This window comes from Xenopus tropicalis, chromosome 1, assembly GCF_000004195.4.
Source record: "Xenopus tropicalis strain Nigerian chromosome 1, UCB_Xtro_10.0, whole genome shotgun sequence".
NCBI classification, from domain to species: Eukaryota; Metazoa; Chordata; class Amphibia; order Anura; family Pipidae; genus Xenopus; species Xenopus tropicalis.
Genome location: NC_030677.2, coordinates 180,855,794 through 180,877,712, shown reverse-complemented (window position 1 = coordinate 180,877,712; position 21,919 = coordinate 180,855,794). Strand labels below are relative to the sequence as shown.

Here is a 21,919-nt window from a genome sequence, read left to right as displayed (position 1 = left end):
GAGAAACCAACATATTGGAGAGGCTTCGGAGTTTGTTGATGATGCTATTCAAAAATAATTTAATAAACCAATAAAGAGCTAATGGCTTATATCTAGGGAAAGAGACAATCAAGGTACTATTTCCCAAACAATATAATGATTTTCTGCGTTCAGTGATTTAACTCATTTGAATGTTACTTATTATTTGTAGCCTCTCTAAACAAAAAATAGTTGCAGTTGTGTTGGATGCAGCACAGTTGAGCCACTACGTCAGGGTAAGTGAATGCATCGCCTTAGCATGTGCTTTGTATATTATGGAGATTAGCAGGCCTATTGTTGGTGTACAAACCTGAGTTTTTTTTCAACCAATAGCAATAGGGGTGTGCAGCAAACAGAAAGGGATTATTTCCCTAACAAAAATGTTTTATGCCATCTCTACACATAACACATCACTTAGGCGCAAAATGAACCCTAGAGCTACCGCCTGATCAGAAGATGGTGGTAGCTCCAGGATTCCCCTGGAATAGGCAAAGCAGTGCACTATTTGGTACAGGAAGCAGGAAGAATTAAGCAGCGCAGAGCACAGCTATACAGAAGCGTAAAGAATGCATTTTGTTCCAAGTACCTTTATGGTTGTGGTACATGCAACTGACTGCATGGAAATTTCAGGGACCGGATTTGCACTTATGGACATACAGTAAATGAGTCCAAATATCTCACAAACCAATGTTTTCTTGGAGGTTCTCCCATGAAAAGAATTGGTACTGGGTTCAATATAAAGGTTATAATGACCTCTATAATACTCTCTTTCTCTCTTGCTTTATAAATATATATAAATATTTTCAATATATCAAGATTGTTTTCTCAGTTATGATTAAATAGACTCATTAGGGACAATTCTCTGAAAGTGGGCCAGGGTGCAAAGTGCAAAAAAAAAACCAGACCCAAGCTCCATGTTTTTCTATAGGGGTCATGGTAAATGACCTCTATAGCATTTTACTGAACATCAATTCCAGCTTTGCAACCCTTTGGATGCAGCTTTGGCATAGAGGCATAGAAACCAGCATCCACGATGATAGCAGAGAAGATGGCCATAGTTACTGTTAAAGAAGATCCAAGTCATCCACTGCTCTGATATAGGCTATTATGTGTTGTTCTACTCTCGACCTATACTAAGATCTTAAACACATTGTAGTAGCCTAAGCACACATTTCCAAAACTGGTTCACATCATACATGACATAGGTGAAAAATTAAAAAGGTTTGCTCCATATTGGATATGTTTAAACGTTTATCTCTTTGAGACCCAGACACAAAAACAAGATTGTAAGCGCCTTCCTGGCTATGATTACAGCTACACCAATGATTTCAAACATGTTCCTAATCTTACGTAAACACTGGTTCTTCAAGTCTGAAGCGCGAGAAGCTCAGAGCAAAGAAAACAATCTCCATAGAAACAACACACTTACATTTACATTAACTTTTCAGAAATCTGTGCTCTCAGTGAACGGCTTCCAGAAATAACAACATCTTATCAATTAATTGCAGTAAAGCATGGCTACACTGAGAGAGCCATTACACTGCCGTTAATAGCAGAAAAAAAACACATTATTGCAGGAGAAACTTCATTTCGGGTTTATCTTCCTGAAAATATGCTTGTGCGTTTTTATTCCCATATATTCCAATAAACAGATATCTTTTTATAATTGGCTTTATGTTGTCCAAGAGGAATCGTAACATAATCGTATTTAGTAGTTAATACAATTCCTTTCTATTATTACGCTCCAAGATAAACCATTTTGAAAGTTAATCACTTGGATGAATCAGATGGAGCATGCTGAATTGACAAAGTATATTAATGCAATTACACTTTCTTTGTTGACGATGTTAAAACAAGCGCATAAATATGGAATCAATGGAATGAGATGATAACATGGCTTAGCAAGTGCTGTGTTATTTTTATTCGTTTTTGTTAAAATGTCTAATTTCTGGGAAAAAAGAACTAACCCTACCTTTGAAGTTAGAGGTGAAACAGAAGACATCGTATCTGCCCTTCTCTTTGTCCCTGTAGCCATAGTTTCGTACCCCCGGAACAGTGTGTTTGCCTCCGCATGGTCCTCTGGGATTAGTTATTGGATATTGCACCGACCCATCATTCAGCCAACCTGCATTACACCAATCCAGTCCCGACCTCCAGGCATCGTATAACTGGTCAAAAGAGGCAATAATAGCATCTTGGTCTTGGCAAGCTTGCTGTGCCTCGTGGAAATTCAAATTATAGCGGCCCAGTCTTGGGTAGTAAGGATAAACAATACCTGCAATCAAAGCAAGAGGAAAATGATACTTCAAATTACATTAACATGTTTTTTACAAACGTTTTTTATTTTTTAAAGGCATTACATAAAAAAAGCATCAAGTTTGCAACAGGTCCTTTGTTTTTGTACATTTAAAGTCAAAAAGACTTTGGGGGTTATGTAATAAATGTATGTACTAAGTTTGCCCAGGTGCAGTAACCCATAGCTACTAATCAATAGTTAGAATTTACTGGTCACCTCTTTAAAAGCAATCATTTTATTAGGTGCTACAGGCAAAAATTTATATTTTAATTCTGGGAAGATTAATATTTTATTCATTTTAATATGTGGTGTATGGTGTGGACTCATCAACTTCATAGACATAGATATTAAAAATAAAAAATTTGATTATGTAATAAAAGGTGTGGGTATTGCTACTGGTTTGATAACCCATAGCAACCAGTAACTAGGTAGCATTTTCAAGTTGCTTAACCATAAACATCTAATTGGTTGCTATTGGCAACTTGACTTTCCACCATTTATTACATTACCCAAGGTACATGCATGCATTGCAAGATACTTTTCAGCATTCAAGTTCTGCTTAGTTTTAGCCTGTTCTCTATTAGACTAGAGGTGTGGTTACATAATATTTCCATAACATATTAGTTAGCCTGTACAGACACAAAATCTAGTCTACTGATGCCAGTCCTTGGTGCAAGTTGGCAGTCAACTGACCCAGAACTAACTGGGGGCTGCACATCCGAATGCTCTCCTAAAAATCCAATGGTTCAGAACTAACCGGGGGCTGCACATCCGAATGCTCTCCTAAAAATCCAGTGATTGAGTAGAATGGTGTAATTTGGCCAAACATGGCTGTGCATTCCTCTATGATATTTGAGGACCAATAAAATATTTTAGTTTATTATTTGGAAATCTTTACAAAATTGTATGAAAAAATATTCTAATGATATAAAATATGCCATGAGTGTGGGTGTAAATAAGCCTTAATTTAGCAATGGATACGCATTTTGATTCATATTGGGTCACAGACTGAATATTTATAGTGAGCATTAGAGTTAAAACTGCCAAGTGGCTTGATTGGTTCACTCACACTGGGCAAGTAGTAAGGCTGCAAATCACTTACACACAGACCTGTCTAATTCGAGCTCAGTATCCTGAATATTGAATATTTTTATATTTTAGAACCTAATGAATGAACATCATCCTTCAGTATCTCCTTTGACTCCAGCTTTTCATAGATGAACACTGCATTGTAGATAGATCAATATCTGCATCCCTTTATTGGTTGGGACATCCTATTATCTATATTATTACATTTCTATGTATAAGGAGAAACTGCCATACTGATTTGACTCATCCAGTGATGCCCAGTGCCCAGGCCACTAAATAAGCTATTTGAGATTCCTTTCTTCCTCCAAAATCTTTAAGGTTTTTCTGGGAACCATTTTTGTCTGCTTAGTTTATCTCTGAACACAAAGATGAGCATAGCAGGATGGAACTGATTCACACATTTCAGATTCATTTGCATTGTAAATATCTGTTTACATCAATGTGCAAATTAAAATAAAGATTTGCAGAATATTTTGTTTCCAAATGTATTACTAAACTTCGGACCTAATTAACATTTGTCACCCTGGCAACTAAAGAACAGATTAAATATGAGGCTTCAAGTTTATCATTACTATTTTATATTGCTTATCATCTTCTCATGCCCTTTTATATTTCATTCTGACTTCCATTATGCTACAGTCTACAGCCTACTAAATTAATGTGAGCAAATTTTTTGGGGGAAACAAATGATGCTGGTAAAGGTTTGGGCATTTAGTTGCTCGCATTGGGTAATTCTATCCTGGTATTCATGATCATTACTGTATCCAACAGAACCAACAGAAGCCCTATCTTGAATTATGGCAATGATTCTGGATATATTCTCAGGATCAGAGCCACTGTCCCATAAGACAAAGCAGGAGCAATTACCCTTTATTGGAATGGCTCATTAACATTTAGCACACTGCTGCTTAAAATGCACGGATGAAAGAAATTAACAGAACAATGTTACAGCTTGTGTAACAAATGAAATAGTCTAATAATTAAAGCGGGCAATTGAACAATAATAGTATCCCTTTAACTAGAGATAGAACAATAGATAGATGATAGACAGATAGAGAGATCGATAGATAGATAGATAGATAGATGATAGATAGATAGATAGATAGACAGAGAGATAGATAGACAGAGAGAGAGAGATAGATAGATAGATGATAGACAGATAGAGAGATCGATAGATAGATAGATAGAGATAGATGATAGACAGATAGAGAGATCGATAGATAGATAGATAGAGAGAGAGAGAGAGATAGATAGATAGATAGATAGATAGATGATAGATAGATAGATAGATAGATAGATAGATAGATAGACAGAGAGAGAGAGAGAGAGAGATGATAGCTAGATAGATAGATAGATAGATAGATAGATAGATAGATAGATAGATAGATAGATAGAGAGAGAGATAGATAGATAGATAGACAGAGAGAGAGATAGATAGATAGATAGATAGATAGATAGATAGACAGAGAGAGATAGATAGATAGATGGATAGATAGATAGATAGATAATAGATAGATAGATAGATAGATAGATGATAGATAGATAGACAGAGAGAGAGATAGATAGACAGAGATAGATAGATAGATAGATACTGTATATACTCGAGTATAAGCCTAGTTTTTCAGCACCCGGCTTATACTCGAGTCAGGTGCCTTGGGTCCCTCCAGGCTAGCACCATTTGTCCTTTGTGTGCAAATTAGGCCACCCGCAACCAGACCCTCCAGTGCCCTGGCCCGCTTCCATACTTATTTCCCCTTACTTGTCCTCCAGAACTGGGTCTGCTGCCAGTTTGCCAATGCACAATGAGCATGGGGTAGTACTCATATTGTTTTTGTTGACCCTCTTCTCCACTTACAGAGCTAGTTTAACTGTTCTTCTTTGAAATATATATTTAAAAACATATACCCCACTGATGCCTCAATTAATGTAATTCTGTTGGTATTTATTTTGATTATTGAAACTTAGCAGTAGCTGCTGCATTTACCACCCTAGGCTTATACTCGAGTTAATAGGTTTTTCCAGTTTTCTTAGGTAAAACTAGGTACCTCGGCTTATATTCGGATCGACTTATACTCGAGTATATATGGTAGGTAGATAGATAGATAGACAGAGAGAGAGAGATAGATAGATAGATAGATAGATAGATAGATAGATAGATAGAGGTATAAACATAGGTATAGAAAGATAATTTTCACATTTGCAGTTATAACTATTATTTACAATACAATAAAGGCATCAAAGCTTTTTGCAACTATGCATGTCTGACTAACTTTATTAAAGGTATGGGACCTGTTACCTGTTATGCTTGGTAAGCTGGGGTTTTCCAGGTAAGGGGTCTTTCCGTAATTTTGATCACCATACATACAAGTGGCAGATTTATCAAAATGTGAGTTTAGAACTTAATACATAAAAACTCAACCACTTTCTACTTATTCCTATGGGATTTTAAGAAGCGTATTTATCAAATAGTGAACTCTAACTTTTACCCATTGCAAAATACGCTTCTAAAAATCCCAGAGGAATGAATAGAATGTGGATGGGTTTTTATGTATTGAGTTCTAAACTCACATTTTGATAAATCTGTCCCTAAGTCTACTAGAAAATAATTTAAACATTAAATAAGCCCAATATTGCCTCCAATAGGAATTCATTATATCTCAGTTGAGAAAAAGGAAACCATTTCTAAACAAAATAGAATTATTTGATTAAAATGAAGACTATGGGAGATGGACTTCTTGTAACTTGGAGCTTTTTGATAACAGGTTTCAGATAAGGGATCCCATACCTGTTGTAGGTATATACTAGATATATACTGGCCATGTTAAAAGGACTTATACCTCCCTGTATTAGCATATATTTCTAGCTTTATTCTCAATGATACAGGATAGGCTATTATAAGCCATATTCACTGCAATGCATAAAGACTAAAGGACTGATTTACTAAGGCGAAACCACTGTATTTTTGCCAATGATGCATTTTTGTGTCCTCTTTTGAATGCCTAGAGCTGTTCTTAATAAAGCATGCCTGCCATTGTTGCTTGCATTTCTTGTCCTTAGCACTACAGCGCTTGCACCACACCCATAGTAAGGAGACTCTCTATGCACACAGTGCAATACTGCAGCTTGTTGGTTATGTAGTAAGAGACAACTTGCCCTGGTTGCTAGTGGTATGTTGCATTAAGGCATTAGTGGCTCAGGGCAACTGGTTAGGGCTTTGCTGATAACTAAAAGAAATCTATAACAGTTCTACTGTATATGCATATGTATATGTAGCTCTTTGCTACAAAGTCTTTAACACTAGATCATATACTTCTTATATTCTATTCCCATACACTTGACAAATGTGACACAGGACTGGATCGCCTTCTAATTATCTCCCTCTTAGTATGTAGCACCCGCTTATCTCTGGTGACGTCTTAACATATAAATTCCACTTGGCAGCAGCCTTTCTGCAGAGCTGAGATGGCATGTCTGACCATTTACCAATATGTATAAAGCTGCAAATAAATAGTAAAAATGTTCACTAACCACTGCCTGGACAAATGTGGGAGCTAGGTTCAGGGACTTTTGTGCAGCATTGCAATCCCATTGCTCCCGCTAAATTATGGTTTGCCCACAGGCAAGATTAGTGTAGTTAAACTGGCCTGTTCAGGCTGCAGTACCTGGGGCCTGCTGCTCCCCATGACCACTATATACATGGGCAAACAGGGCCGCCTTAACTAGATATGGGGCATAAGGCAAAAGTGAAACTTGGTTGCTAAAAATTGTAGGCTACTTCCTTTAATTATAATTACCCAGATATTTTATTACAATCTCTGCAGAGCACAATTTAACAAATCTTGTGCAAGTTGTGATGCACATTTTTCAATAAAACTGGTGCAAACCTTCCCACAAATGTAACAAAAGACACTAAGTTTGCCCATGTGCAGTAACCCAAAGTAACCAATAAGATGTTTGCTTTTAAACAGGTGACCAGTACATGCACCTGCTCATTGGTTGAGCCTTTTATTACATTACCCAAATATTTTCCTTCTAAATAAAAATAATAACTAAAAAATACAGCAAAATAAAAAGCACAATGAATACATTACACTGAACTCTTACATCATTTTAAATATATGGCATGATAGCGGGACATAATTTAAGTAGATCCAAACGTAATTAAGTGACTCCTGCAGACATGTAAGAAAGATTAATGGGCTAATTAGCTTGGGAAGCCATGCATTCATATGTTTAATATATGCAAGTGTTTTCAGAAGGTGAAACATAAATTCATCTCTATAGATCCATCAACGTACTCTAGAATATCCCTGCATTAATGTAGATGAGCAGTGCTACATTCCTCAATAAAGATGCGCGGAATTCTCCCAGAATTCCAGCATCAGTGAAGAAGACCCCTTTGCGTGATAATGCACCCAGTGTCAATAACAACATTAGCTTGAGCTTCACCCGAGTGTGTGGGCACAACTGGGGAGCTTGCAAGTAATGATGAGCCAATTTTTTTGCCAGGTTTTGCGGAAAACCTGTGATTTGCGATTTGCAAAAAAAGGAAAGATGGGCACAGCAGTGCAAAATTTTTTTTCAAAAAAGTTTTTGAAAACAACCATTTGCGAAACAAATATGCACTGCGCAAAAATATCCCCCCCCACATACTGGGACATGGTTGTTCAGTTTGACTATACTGCCTAAATGTATGTATGTATGTATAACTTTATTTATAAAGCGCCACAAGGGTACGCAGCGCTGTACAGTCTTACAAAATACAAAATTACACACAGGGAGGACAAATGATATAATAAATAAATACAATAAATACATATACAGTGGTGTGAAAAACTATTTGCCCCCTTCCTGATTTCTTATTCTTTTGCATGTTTGTCACACTTAAATGTTTCTGATCATCAAACACATTTAACTATTAGTCAAAGATAACACAAGTAAACACAAAATGCAGTTTTTAAATGAGGGTTTTTATTATTTAGGGAGAAAAAAAATCCAAACCTACATGGCCCTGTGTGAAAAAGTAATTGCCCCCTGAACCTAATAACTGGTTGGGCCACCCTTAGCAGCAATAACTGCAATCAAGCGTTTGCGATAACTTGCAACGAGTCTTTTACAGCGCTCTGGAGGAATTTTGGCCCACTCATCTTTGCAGAATTGTTGTAATTCAGCTTTATTTGAGGGTTTTCTAGCATGAACCGCCTTTTTAAGGTCATGCCACAACATCTCAATAGGATTCAGGTCAGGACTTTGACTAGGCCACTCCAAAGTCTTCATTTTGTTTTTCTTCAGCCATTCAGAGGTGGATTTGCTGGTGTGTTTTGGGTCATTGTCCTGTTGCAGCACCCAAGATCGCTTCAGCTTGAGTTGACGAACAGATGGCCGGACATTCTCCTTCAGGATTTTTTGGTAGACAGTAGAATTCATGGTTCCATCTATCACAGCAAGCCTTCCAGGTCCTGAAGCAGCAAAACAACCCCAGACCATCACACTACCGCCACCATATTTTACTGTTGGTATGATGTTCTTTTTCTGAAATGCTGTGTTACTTTTACGCCAGATGTAACGGGACACGCACCTTCCAAAAAGTTCAACTTTTGTCTCGTCGGTCCACAAGATATTTTCCCAAAAGTCTTGGCAATCATTGAGATGTTTTTTAGCAAAATTGAGACGAGCCATAATGTTCTTTTTGCATAAAAGTGGTTTGCGCCTTGGAAATCTGCCATGCAGGCCGTTTTTGCCCAGTCTCTTTCTTATGGTGGAGTCGTGAACACTGACCTTAATTGAGGCAAGTGAGGCCCGCAGTTCTTTAGATGTTGTCCTGGGGTCTTTTGTGGCCTCTCGGATGAGTTGTCTCTGCGCTCTTGGGGTAATTTTGGTCGGCCGGCCACTCCTGGGAAGGTTCACCACTGTTCCATGTTTTTGCCATTTGTGGATAATGGCTCTCACTGTGGTTCGCTGGAGTCCCAAAGCTTTAGAAATGGCTTTATAACCTTTACCAGACTGATAGATCTCAATTACTTTTGTTCTCATTTGTTCCTCAATTTCTTTGGATCTTGGCATGATGTCTAGCTTTTGAGGTGCTTTTGGTCTACTTCTCTGTGTCAGGTAGCTCCTATTTAAGTGATTTCTTGATTGAAACAGGTGTGGCAGTAATCAGGCCTGGGGGTGACTACAGAAATTGATATTGAAATTAAAAATTGAAATTGATAAACCACAGTTAAGTTATTTTTTAACAAGGGGGGCAATCACTTTTTCACACAGGGCCATGTAGATTTGGAGTTTTTTTTCTCCCTTAATAATGTAAACCTTCATTTAAAAACTGCATTTTGTGTTCAATTATGTTATCTTTGACTAATAGTTAACGGTTTTTGATGATCAGAAACATTTAAGTGTGACAAACATGCAAAAGAATAAGAAATCAGGAAGGGGGCAAATAGTTTTTCACACCACTGTATGTATATATATATATAAGTGCCATGTGGTATGAGACACAGTAGGAAGGAGGTCCCTGCCCCGTAGAGCTTACAATCTAAGTGGTTGGGTAACATACAGGCACAAACTGGAAGGTAAGAGTGCTTCGGGTATATAAATAATGTCTTAGTGCTCCAGAAGGTAACAGCTGAGCTTTTGCTTAAAGAGAGTGGGTGAGTTTTCCCTACGGAGGGATTCAGGGATAGAGTTCCAGAGGTAAGGAGCAGCGAGATAGAAAGGTTTAAGACGAGAGAGCGCAGTGGGTGTGGATGGTGTAAAAAGACGGAGGCTCTGAGAGGAGCGGAGGAGACGACCAGGAACATGTAGGGAGACCAGTGAAGAAATGTAGTGAGGAGCACAGGAGTGAAGGGCTTTGAATGTCAGCAGAAGGATTTTGTAAGCTATCCTTTGCTTGAAAGGCAGCCATGTTAGTGAGCTTAATTGAGGCTGAGCAGGATCCCTCTTAGGAGAGAGCAGGAGGATCCTGGCAGCAGAGTTTAATATTGATTGCAGGGGAGAGGGGTGGGAGTCTGGGAGGCCGGTTAGTAGGAGATTGCAGTAATCTAAGCGGGAAAGGAAAAGGGCATAGATTAGTGTTTTAGCTATTGCTTGTGAAAGAAAGGGGCGTATCTTGGCAATATTGCGGAGGAAAAAGCGGCAGGTTTTGGCAGTGTTATTAATATGGTTAGAGAAGGAGAGAGACTGGTCAAAGATAACCCCAAGGCAGCGTGCAGAATTTACAGGGTTGATGGTCATGCCATCAATAGTAAAGGTGAAAGGAGGAGGAGGGCCAGGTTTGGGCGGGAAGACCATGAGCTCTGTTTTAGCTAGGTTAAGTTTGAGCTGGCGTCGGTTCATCCAGGAGGAGATAGCCAGGAGGCAGTTACCAACCTGGGTTTGGACATCAGCAGTTAGTGCAGGGGTGTCTAAATATATCTGGATGTCATCTGCATATAGGTGGTATTTAAGACCAAAAGAAGAATTAAGGTCTCCTAGAGAGAGAGTGTACAGGGAGAACAGCAGGGGACCAAGCACAGTGTCTAAGACTAAGCAGTTATGTCAGTGGTGGGGTCAGTTCCTGCCATCCTGTTAATGGGATTTTCTTTGGAATTAGTTCCCAGAATTCCTTGTGTTTATTTGCATATGCATGGGGTGGTCCCTCCCCAACCCCTTGAACTATCTGTGGATCCACACTCCTGGCTCTACCTAAGCTGATTAGAAAACCTTACACTACCCTGATGAGCCCCAAGAAGAGCAAAACTAGTCTGTAGTTGGGAATCTGATCAGAAATTATCCTGACTTCTGCTTTAAAAACCCAGTGGGTGAGTTTTAGCCTATAGCAGTGATCCCCAACCAGTGGTTCGAGGGCAACATGTTGCTCACCAACCCCTTGGATGTTGCTCTCAGTGCCCCCAAACCAGGTAGTTATTTTTGAATTTCTGACATGGTGGCAAGTTTTGGTTGAATAAAAACAAGATTTCCTACCAAATAAAGCCCCCTGTAAGCTGATAGTGTGCATACAGGCTGTCTAATAGCCAATCTCAGCCCTTATTTGGCTCCTCCATGAACTTTTATGGTGCTTGTGTTGCTCTCCAAGTCTTTTTACATTTGACTGTGACTCACGAGTAAGAAAGGTTTGGGCACCCTGGCCTATAGGATACACCCATGTAAATTGGATTTTCTTGGAGCTCTTTGGGGTTAGTTCCCAGAATTCCTTGTGTTTATTTGCATATGTATGAGGTGTCACAAAAAGTCCCACGCTGCAAAAAAGTTTTTGCCGTTCTGTGGATTTTGCCTCAGTTTTGTAAATTTTCTGGCAAAGTGAAACAGGACAGATTCACTCATCACTAAGGAAGCAATCTTAATATGAATATAAAAGCCAAAGCCTGGGAGAGTTTGTCACTCGTGTGGCTGCCAATTGCCTGCTAAGGGAATGGCCAACTTTTTCATCCAAATAGTCTACTGCACCTTCTGCCATTGGTCATTTCCTATGTAAAATCTACATAATATAAATGCAAATAAATGTAATTTCTTATTTTTACCTCTATAGCTATTTTTCACCTGAAGGTAATATACTCCTTTAGGTAAAACCAAAATTGCCAGCATGAAGCGCTGCCCAGATCTCTTATTATTGTAGTACTGTTTTATGCAATTTAAAAACATTTATTGTATTACTTTAAAGAATAATGTTACATTTAAAACTGAATGAAAATATAATTCTAAGCAACTGTCCAATATAAATTCATTAACAAATGTTCAATGGTTTTAAAGTTATTTGTAAGTGCAATTGTCGAGCAATGTAACAGGTGTCAGGTCTTCTACATGTATTTTATTCAGACTATATCAGCTGGCTTGCAACAGTGTTTCAGGAGTGAGACACAAGAGCGCAGAGAATATAAACAGACAGACAGATGCTGCTTTCATGTTATTATATTTCAAATTACTTTAAAAGCCATTTGTCAATCATGTACATTGGAAAACTTGATAGAATTAGCTCTTCTTTCATTATGGAAAACAGACTTTTTGGGTGTAGGACAACTTTAGGCAGCAGATAAAAGTGCTTTTTGTGCAACTAGTTCCCCCTTTCTGCTGTGCTACAGATAATGAAGAGCAGACGTCTATACATCTGGACTAACAGATGACTGATAGACGACTTGAATTCTTTGAACTGGCATCAAACTGTCTTTTTCAATCACTTGTTTAATCTTTCAAACCCTTGAGGAGCAATTTATCCTAAGTGGGGCTCCAGTAAACGAAGCACATTGCTCAGTGGTTAATGACATACATAAATATGTGAACATGAAGGAAACACAAAGTTTAATTTATATGGTATATTTGATCAGAGAAACCTAGGAACAAGCTAGGACTTCATACCATTATATGGCAAACTTTATCATATTAAGCCTACACCCTAAATCATAGTAAGTACAGAAAAAAATCTAAATTGGTTTATATAATACATTTAGATCTCCTATAGATCAGAAGAATGCCTAGGTATGGCTCTGATGTATAGGAGGTTTGTACAGTATATATAGTGCTACCATAAAGTACACTTTACCTAATTTCCTTTCCAATGCTACATATAAAATAATGGCTCTACTCTGATAGCATGAATGCATCTCTTACCTTAAGTCTACTAAAAAAAAATATTTAAACAGTAATTAAAACCAGTAATAGTTCCAATAAGGATTCATTTTATCTTAGTTGGGATCAAGTACAAGGTACTGCTTCATTATTACAGAGAAAAAGAAAACCATTTTTAAAAATGTGAATCATTTGATTAAAAAGGAGTCTATGGGAGATGGCCTTTCCATAATTCGGAACTTTCTGGATAATGGGTTTCTGGATAAGGGGTTCAAACCTGTACTGTTTAATTATTACAGAGAGAAGAGAAATCATTTTTGAAAACATCTATGTCTATAGGAGATGGCGGTTTTATAGTTTCCTTTTTCTCAATAAAACAGTACCTAAAGCTGGCCATACACGTGGCGATCTCACGATGTTTCGTACGACCGTCGGTCGCACGAAACATCGTCAGATCCGCCACACACCATTCAGGGCTGAATCGGCAGGTAAGGAGGTAGAAACAATAGGATTTCTACCTCCTTCTGCCGATTCAGCTCTGAAGGGAGAATTTTGGTCAGGCGCCTTCTATGGCACCCAATCAAAATTTTCTAACCTGGCCGATCGGCGAGTCGACCGATATCAGCAGCTTCCTGCGATATCGGTCGGCTCGCTGACATGCCATACACGCACCGATTATCGTACGAAACGAGGTTTCGTACGATAATATCGGTGCGTGTATGGCCACCTTAAGCTGCATTCAGCGCTGGATTTCAATCCCCCCATTCGTGTCCCCCATTGCACGCACATGCACGAATAAATCCCCCACCGCGCCGCCACATGTGTGGGCATTTAAACTCCCATATGCAGCAGTGGGGAGAGGTCTCCATTGCTCTGTATGGGAGCAAAATGTCGTTGCGGTGGGGCGGCATGCCGCCCCTAAATTTGTGCCACCCTAGGCCCGGGCCTTTGTGGCCTCGCCACAAATCCAGGCCTGGCTGCATTTCTTCATACTGGTGGCAAAACAATTCTATTAAAACCAGATTTAAAAAATACATTTACTGTTATTTCATTGCTCTTTTGAGCACTCTGCTCTGTACAGTTTCATAGCTGCTGTCATATCAAAGCTTGAAGCTTGCCTTTTATAAATGATAAATAGTGATGTGCACAATTTTGGGGATTTCCACAAAATGCCACATTTCACCATCAGCAAATATTTATTTATTTATGATGCCGCCACAAACATTTTTTTTACAAATTCCCATTGAATTTTGTGTGAAAAATTAAGCCGCGAAAAAATGGCCATAAATTTCAATGTACTCTGTGTGGAAAAAATTACTGTGAAAAAGGTTCAATGCATTTGGCAAATGTTCACCATTTTGGGAATTTTCCCAGTATTTCACAAGTTTTCCCCAAAGCAAAATGGGACAGATTCGCTCATCACAACAATTAAGACTCCTCTATTATCAGCCAATACAGTGCAAATGAGGCCCTGACACTGACAGCTGAGGCAGATTTTTTGAGAAAGTTTGTAACAAGTTATATAAGTGTTTTAATCTCCCTTAAATAATGAACTGTATTGCAGCATTTTAAAGTTAAGTGACAAAGAGAAAATTATGTAAAAAGCCTGGTAATCTATATAAAGTGAGTAGCTAGCTGTCGGCATCCATTTAAAGCAATTTATAGACTGTTTTAATCTCGTGGAAATCTACTTTGTAACCTCTATGCCACCTCCTCACAGAGCTGGCAATTAGTCTGCCAACTTAGTAACTTTTCTTTATTTTGCCGTAGTTTAATATTTCTTGGGTTTCCTTTCCATGTCAGCTGATATGACTCTGGTGGGTTTTTAGTTCCTGCGATCCGACTGAAATCTCATTTTATCTATAAAGCAATACAGGTATGGGATCCCTTATCTGGAAACCCGTTATCCAGAAAGCTCCGATTTATGGAAAGCTCGTCTCCCATAGACTCCATTTTAATCAAATAATTCAGAATTTAAAAACTGATTTCCTTTTTCTCTGTAATAATAAAACAGTACCTTGTACTTGATCCCAACTAAGATATAATTAATCCTTATTGGATGCAAAATAATCCTATTGGGTTTAATTCATGTTTTATTGATTTTTTAGTAGACTTAAGGTATGGAGATCCAAATTACGGAAAGACCTCTTATCCAGAATACCCTTGGTCCTGAGTATTCTGGATAACGGGTCCTATACCTGTATATGCAATCACAATCAGGAGACTGCCGGGACAGCAGCTGAGATGGGTCTTGTGACCTAAAATGAGCAGCACTGTGGCTGTTAGAGCCACGGGGACTGTGTTTGAGCATTAAACATTCAGCACCAGATGCAGATCATGTCTCAAGGGAGCTCTAAGCTTAATGGCTACCTAGACAAGTGCTAGCACCTTGTGGCCTTTGGCATCCCCAAGCTTGTGTGTCTGAATGATGGGCAAGCTAGGAAGTATCCAAGGGGATGCCACATGCTGCCCCCAGGCAACTCCTTCAGTCTTGGCAAACACAGACAGACAGTGATGGATTCATAGTTAAGAATAGAGTGCAAACCTCTGCATGTAAGGGAGCAAGCCCAAGGTGGTATTTTGTTGGCATCTTCTTGCATCTATTGCAAACTATTTTTGTATCTTTGTACTTATATATAGTGTTGTATTTGTGGGAAAATCCCCAATATTGATCAGTCATCAACCATCCACCGATCTAGCTATCCACCTATCTAAAAAAATGTTGTGCGTGCCATTTTTTGGCGCTTGCGACAATTTTTTTTTAATGTGTGTCATTTTCTGCATTTTGCAAATTTTCCGCCGCTTCACAAATATTTTCACCATTTTGTGAATTTTTTGGCAAAGTGGAACTGGACAGATTCGCTCATCACTACTCTCTACCTCTGTAGTGTCACAGTAGTAACTGGAAAAGCCAGTACAGGTTTTGGTATTGAGGGGAGGAGCTGTTTAGGAAGCAGGAAGTGGAAGATGGAAGTTTTTGCAGAGAAAAGAAACATCTAAAGAATGTGGGTGAAACTGAGATACCTTGCTTTTCTGGTGAGGCCCTTTCAAAGATTATCAGACTGCCAGTGGACCAAACTGTCCTTGTTTCACACAAATAAAGTTTAATTTGTCTGTTTGCATTTTGGTGTATGAAATTATTTCTGTGGAAAACATGCTGCTGTGAATAAAAAACAGGCACAGACTTGCTTGAATTTACTCTGGGTTTTGTTGTATTTTCAAAAAAATAAATAAATGAATAAATAAATATACAAATGCAATAAAGGCTAGCACTCACGGGACTTTGATAAGTATATGTAAAAATAAAAATAAAAAAGTTTCACAAAGCGTGTTCCTTACATGGTTTTTATTAATACGATGTTTCAGTTCCTCACAGGAACTTTCCTCAGGGAGGAGCACCCAGGCATTGACCCCTTTTTAGTTAGTGTGCTACCTTTACTGGAACTGAATAAATAAATATATATATAGGAGATTTCTTGTCATCAATTGCACTAGAGCAAACATAGACAGGTAAAAGCCAGATTGATAGGAATACAGATTATAGATAGATAGATAGATAGATAGATAGATAGGAAGACAGATTATAGATAGATAGATAGATAGATAGATAGATAGATAGATGATAGATAGATAGATAGATAGATAGATAGATAGATAGATAGATAGATACCAGAACCAGTGGGGGCATAGATTAAAGTTAAATGCTACAATATTTGCCAGACTGTAAGGGGGTCAAAGCAAAATCTGTATCTCAGCAGGGATATGTGGACATGCACAGAGCACATTCAACCATGGATCGTTTACATTAACAGCATTTTTTTGTAATGAGAACAAACCAAGGAAAAACAGGAACCAGATGAATTCCAAGTTCATTGGCCATCGTAGTAACTACTGGATTTAATTTCTGGTTGCCCTCTTTAGATGGGCCTCTTTATATGAAAGCTGATGGTAAAAGTGCGAAACAAACAACCACATTGCAACACTATCCATACAGAAAGAGCACAGAAGCAGTGTCTTTCATTTGCAGAACATATGCTGGCTTTTTCCATCTAACTCCAGTTCTACAGTAGATGTGTTAACCTATCAACAGAGTATGGATAATATACTTAAGAATAAGATGAAGCCTGAACGCTTTGGTGTTAGTAGAAATCTACTCCCTGCTGAGAAGCTTAACATGGATAAGCTAAATTTATAACCAAGAGATGGTTTAAAAACCTGCAGATTACAGGGGGTGTTTTTGTGGGGTTACCATAAAAGGGAATCGAAAAAAACCCACCAAATCTATTTTTGAAAATATTTTGAATTAAAATAAATCTAATAACAGCAATGTTTATGTGAATAGAATGCACATAGATATAGCACTCAGGAAATGGTATGTAAACACGCATTTTATGCAGTGGCAGTGTGAATTTGCCAATAGATCACTGTTTGTGAATAAATCAAATACAGTAATGTATATACGTGCAGAAAAACACATTTGTGAATCTAATTCTTTATTTTCTAAAGACATGCAGTTACCTTGTAAATCCAATGATATAACAGCAGTATCGTCCTCCAGTCCTTCGATCACTTCACATTTGTATCTCCCATAGTCTTCCAGTGTTATATCAGTGATCACTAGAGAAGCATCATTTTCACTGGCTCCTTGCAAGTAAACCCTGCCCTGATAGCTGCCATAAGTCCTCTTGTGGTGTCCCATGGAAACAAAGACATCTATCTCCTTGAGGTAATCGGAAGTTAGTTTGGTCCACTTGATTCGGATTTTGTGAGAGGGCGAGCCAGCAGTAATTGACTCATGCTGAAATTTGCAAGGCAGTGTAGCGTTGCCACCACGATAGGAAATGACTTTTGTTTGCTCCACCTCCACAACAAGCCGTGGTCCATTTTCTACAAAAATATGAAAAAAGTACATTAATAGTGAAATAACAATGAAATAATGTATCATGTATAATAATGTATATTCTGATTCAAAGAAGCATAAATAGTAGGGTGCTAAACATCACTGCAACATTTGTTGCGGAATGCACATCTATAGAAACACATATGCCGACAAATTCTAGAGGCTTCCTCGGAAGAGTTAAGCTAAGGAATTTATAAGAATCAACTAAAATGTGGGGAAAAGCTTGGATATTCGATAGACATTGTTTTTAGGTTGATGGGGTCAGTGACCCCCATTTGAAAGTTGGAGAGATGTAGCAGAGGAAGGCAAGTAATTAAAAAACTACAAAAAATAAATAAATGAAGACCAGTCGTTTCTAGGACTAGGGAGTTCTATAACATACTAAAACTTAATTTAAAGATGAACCACCCCTTAAAATATGATACTATTCTATCTGTTGTAAAGGTACAGCAAATGCTGGGCTTCAGGGAATCAAGGCTTAAGTATACAAACACAAAGTTGCAGGGACCTCAATCTTGTTTAATGTTCTTCATCTTAATCATGATTAGGGGTACTGTACCATCCAAATATTCAGATACGATTGCTAAAGCATGAATGCCTACATGTTAATTACTGCTTATTATTCCATGCAAAGTAAATAATCATAACAGTACAGGTATGGTATCCATTATCCGGAAAGCCATTATCTAGAAAGTTCAGAATTACGGGAAGGCCATTTCCCATAGAGTTCATTCTAAAAATTCCTTTTTCTCTGTAATAATAAAACAGTACCTGTACTTGATCCCAACTAACATATAATTAATCCTTATTGGAGGCAAAACAAGCCTATTGGGTTTATTTAATGTTTAAATTTTTAGTAGCCTTCACGTTTGGTGATCCAAATTACAGAAATATCCCTAGGAAAACCCCAGGCCCTATGCATTCTGGATAACAGGTCCCATATCTGTATGTAGCATTACCAACCAAAAGTGTAGTTAGTTTCTGTTATGTTTATGGGGTCCTAATGAGAAGCCATGATCACATAGTTTGGCCAAAAACAATTCATATGTTCAACCCCATTACACCTTGTGTGAATAGCTGGATTAAGCCATTCTCAAAAATATTTAGGGAAACCAACCACATATTCCCTTTATACTGCTGCATATATACATTTTTATTATACGATGAATAGGTAAGAGAGTTAGAGATTTATCTGTTGTGAATTCTAACACATTACTCTGCAAGAGCCTCTTCCCCAGTGAGGACAAACCATATTGTCACAGCTTTTCCTTATAAGAGCTAAATAAGGCATTTCTATCAAGGAACATGTTTGCGTAGGTACAATGAGAAATGATAATTTATGGTATATGTGATCTAGGTATTCCCTCACGCTGTTAGATCTTTGGAATATCAATCGTGGCCTACTCATAAAACATATCTCTTAGAAAGATATTTATTCTGAGTACATTTTCAAACACATGGTCACAGTAATATAGATGTAATATAAGATGTAAGCACCTTGCACACTACTTACTTGAGATAAAAGCCCTTTAACAAAAAAATATATACTGTATATATTAATAAATGTAAATATATAAAACTATTACCCAGAACTTGAGAAATTCTAATGCAATTTAAATATATTTGTTGCTGGTCCTTTAGTTATCCCAGGAATATTTGTATAGGCGCAATAGCTTGTTACTAATAATATGTGAGATAATTAAGGTATATTTCTCTGGAGAATGTTGCACATGTTCTACAATAATAATAAGGTGATCTGTAATAGCCTTTGCCCCATCTGTTTGTTCAATGTAAAGCACTGGCATTGCCATGTTTGCAAGACAGTTTGCTCTACTCTCTCTATAATATAAAAAAGCCTCTAGAAGAAAAGATTACTGTACTTAAAGCCACAAATACTTTTAACCATTCACGAGCTGAAACCATCATGCAAATTGTATTTCCCCTTTAGTAAAGTAGATAATGAATAATCATGTTCAGCTCATTGGCATTTTAATTATGCTCTCATTACCAAAACCCAGAGGAGGACTGCTGCAAATGGGCGCTAAAACCAGGATGAAACGCTGATTCTAAATCATTATGAACTGTAGCCTGAGGTACTTGGCTTGTGTTATTTTCCACTCTCAGCTATGACATATGTAATTAATGTTTTTGCCAGCAGGAACCTTATTCCGTTTTCTCTTTCCTGAGTAAAAGCTCTGGTATGGCTCTTGTAAAAGCTTTACCTTGATTATTGCTTTATTCGTCCGTGATTTAATGTGCAACCGTGCATTTAAAGGTCCATTCAGGTACAAAAAAAGCACATAAGATTTCTTTCTTTCATTTAGTATTTTATATACAACAATGCTGATGTCTGGATCAGAATGATTATATATATGTCAGCAAAACTATTTCCATTGTTTTAGTGCTTAAAGATAGGTTTAATTCATTCATTTCTGATTCTTCTATATTACTGACTGAACCACCTGTTCTTATTCTTTTATCCCCCTCTGTGGGGGGTCCTAAATACTAGAGAACATTTGCCTCATTTCCTCATTTAATAACTAAAATAAAGCAATTATCTCTTCTAAAATGTTATACACACAAGTCCATCAGTAGGTCCAGAGAAGAGGAGAATTTAAAGTGTTTTATAAACAGGGGGTCTCAAGTCCAGTTAAGGATATAAAGGTATGCTATGTTGAACACACAGTGTCTGTTGTAGTTGTAAGTTTGACAGTTCTGCAAGTGCTAATTACTGAGAGAACCTTCTTAGGGGTCATTACTGTAGGGAACTCCACTGTGGGAGGTCCACGTGCCAGAGACACAACACACTGTTGGACAGAGAGGCTAAACAACAAGGCATCTGCTCTGCAGAACAGAACATGGAACCGCCAGATAAAAGAAATAAACAAAAGATTTGTATCAACAATATAGGCTTTTACCATTGTGAAGTACCTGTATACATGTTCTGATTGGATGGATCAATAACTCTGCCAGTTTTGCGTCATACATTTACTTTCATTTCATAAAAACTCATCAATTTTCACTTCCAGATGTGCCGTATGTGTTGAAATTTGTGTTTCAGGGAGTGCAATACAGTTACATTGAAATAGTAAGGATTCAATTAAAAATAGCATCAGGAAACCTAAGCAAATAATTGTAGTAATACTATTGGGTCAAAACTTTTTCTTCTTCTGTTTATCAACATTTGGATTTTCGTGGTTGAAATCATGACTTAACTCACTTACGCAAAAACCGCAAATGTCTAGGCATTTATTAAAAGATCCGAATTGAAAAAGCATAATCGAAAAAAACGTGGAAAAAACAGGAAAATTGTTGACAGCGTCAACCCTTCCTCCCAGAAAACCTCCAAACCAAAAAGCTACGAAAGATTTTCCAGTTGTAAAAAGACTTCTACATACTTTCGACAAATTTAAGATGACAAATTTTTTCTTTTGGATCTATTGCGGTTTTGTTGCATAATGAATGGCGAAAAAAATTGCAGTAAAAAAACAAACCGTGAAACATTAGTAAATGCCTTCCCCTAAGTTTTAGAATAATATAGATAATGGTTTCCTGAAACAATTTACAATTAGTAATTTTTTAAACAATATTTTGTTCATCTCTCCACTATAAATTAACAATAACAAAAAAGATAGTCTAAAGATAATCTAAGTAGGTTTCAGAAAGGTGGAAAGGGGCAAAATGTGAAGGACAAAAATTAAAGGGGACCTGTCACCCCAAGAAATAATTACAAATCCTTTTCTAGCGTGTTAGTTGATGAAAATAAACTGTACTTAAATGCTACATAAATTATTTATATTTTGTTTCCTTTAGTCTTGGAATTTGCAATCACAGTGAGCAGGCAGGAGCCATTTTGCAGGCACTGTTATTAAGGCAAGTTTTGTATCACCCCAAGATCTTGTGTATGTGCCTGAAAGGGGCCAAGCACTGGCTACACAATTATAGAAAGTGAGGAGGGAGGATGAATGTGAGGAGTCTAGTGACATCTAGGAAGTGCTGAATGGAAAATGAAAGTAATTGACTGCCACACCTCTATGCCTCAGGCAATATATGATTGA

General features: G+C 37.6%; 1 protein-coding gene across 1 annotated transcript in view; it reads right to left on the bottom strand.

The window, feature by feature from the left end:
* hapln1 (hyaluronan and proteoglycan link protein 1) overlaps positions 1-21,919 on the bottom strand; it is a 78,077-nt gene that overhangs the window by 12,564 nt on the left and 43,594 nt on the right. The window contains exons 3-4 of the mRNA XM_002933930.5: positions 17,480-17,848; positions 1,991-2,293 (exon numbers count right to left, since the gene is read on the bottom strand). Coding sequence (XP_002933976.2) covers positions 1,991-2,293; positions 17,480-17,848 — 672 coding nt within the window. The remainder of the gene's footprint in view (positions 1-1,990; positions 2,294-17,479; positions 17,849-21,919) is intronic.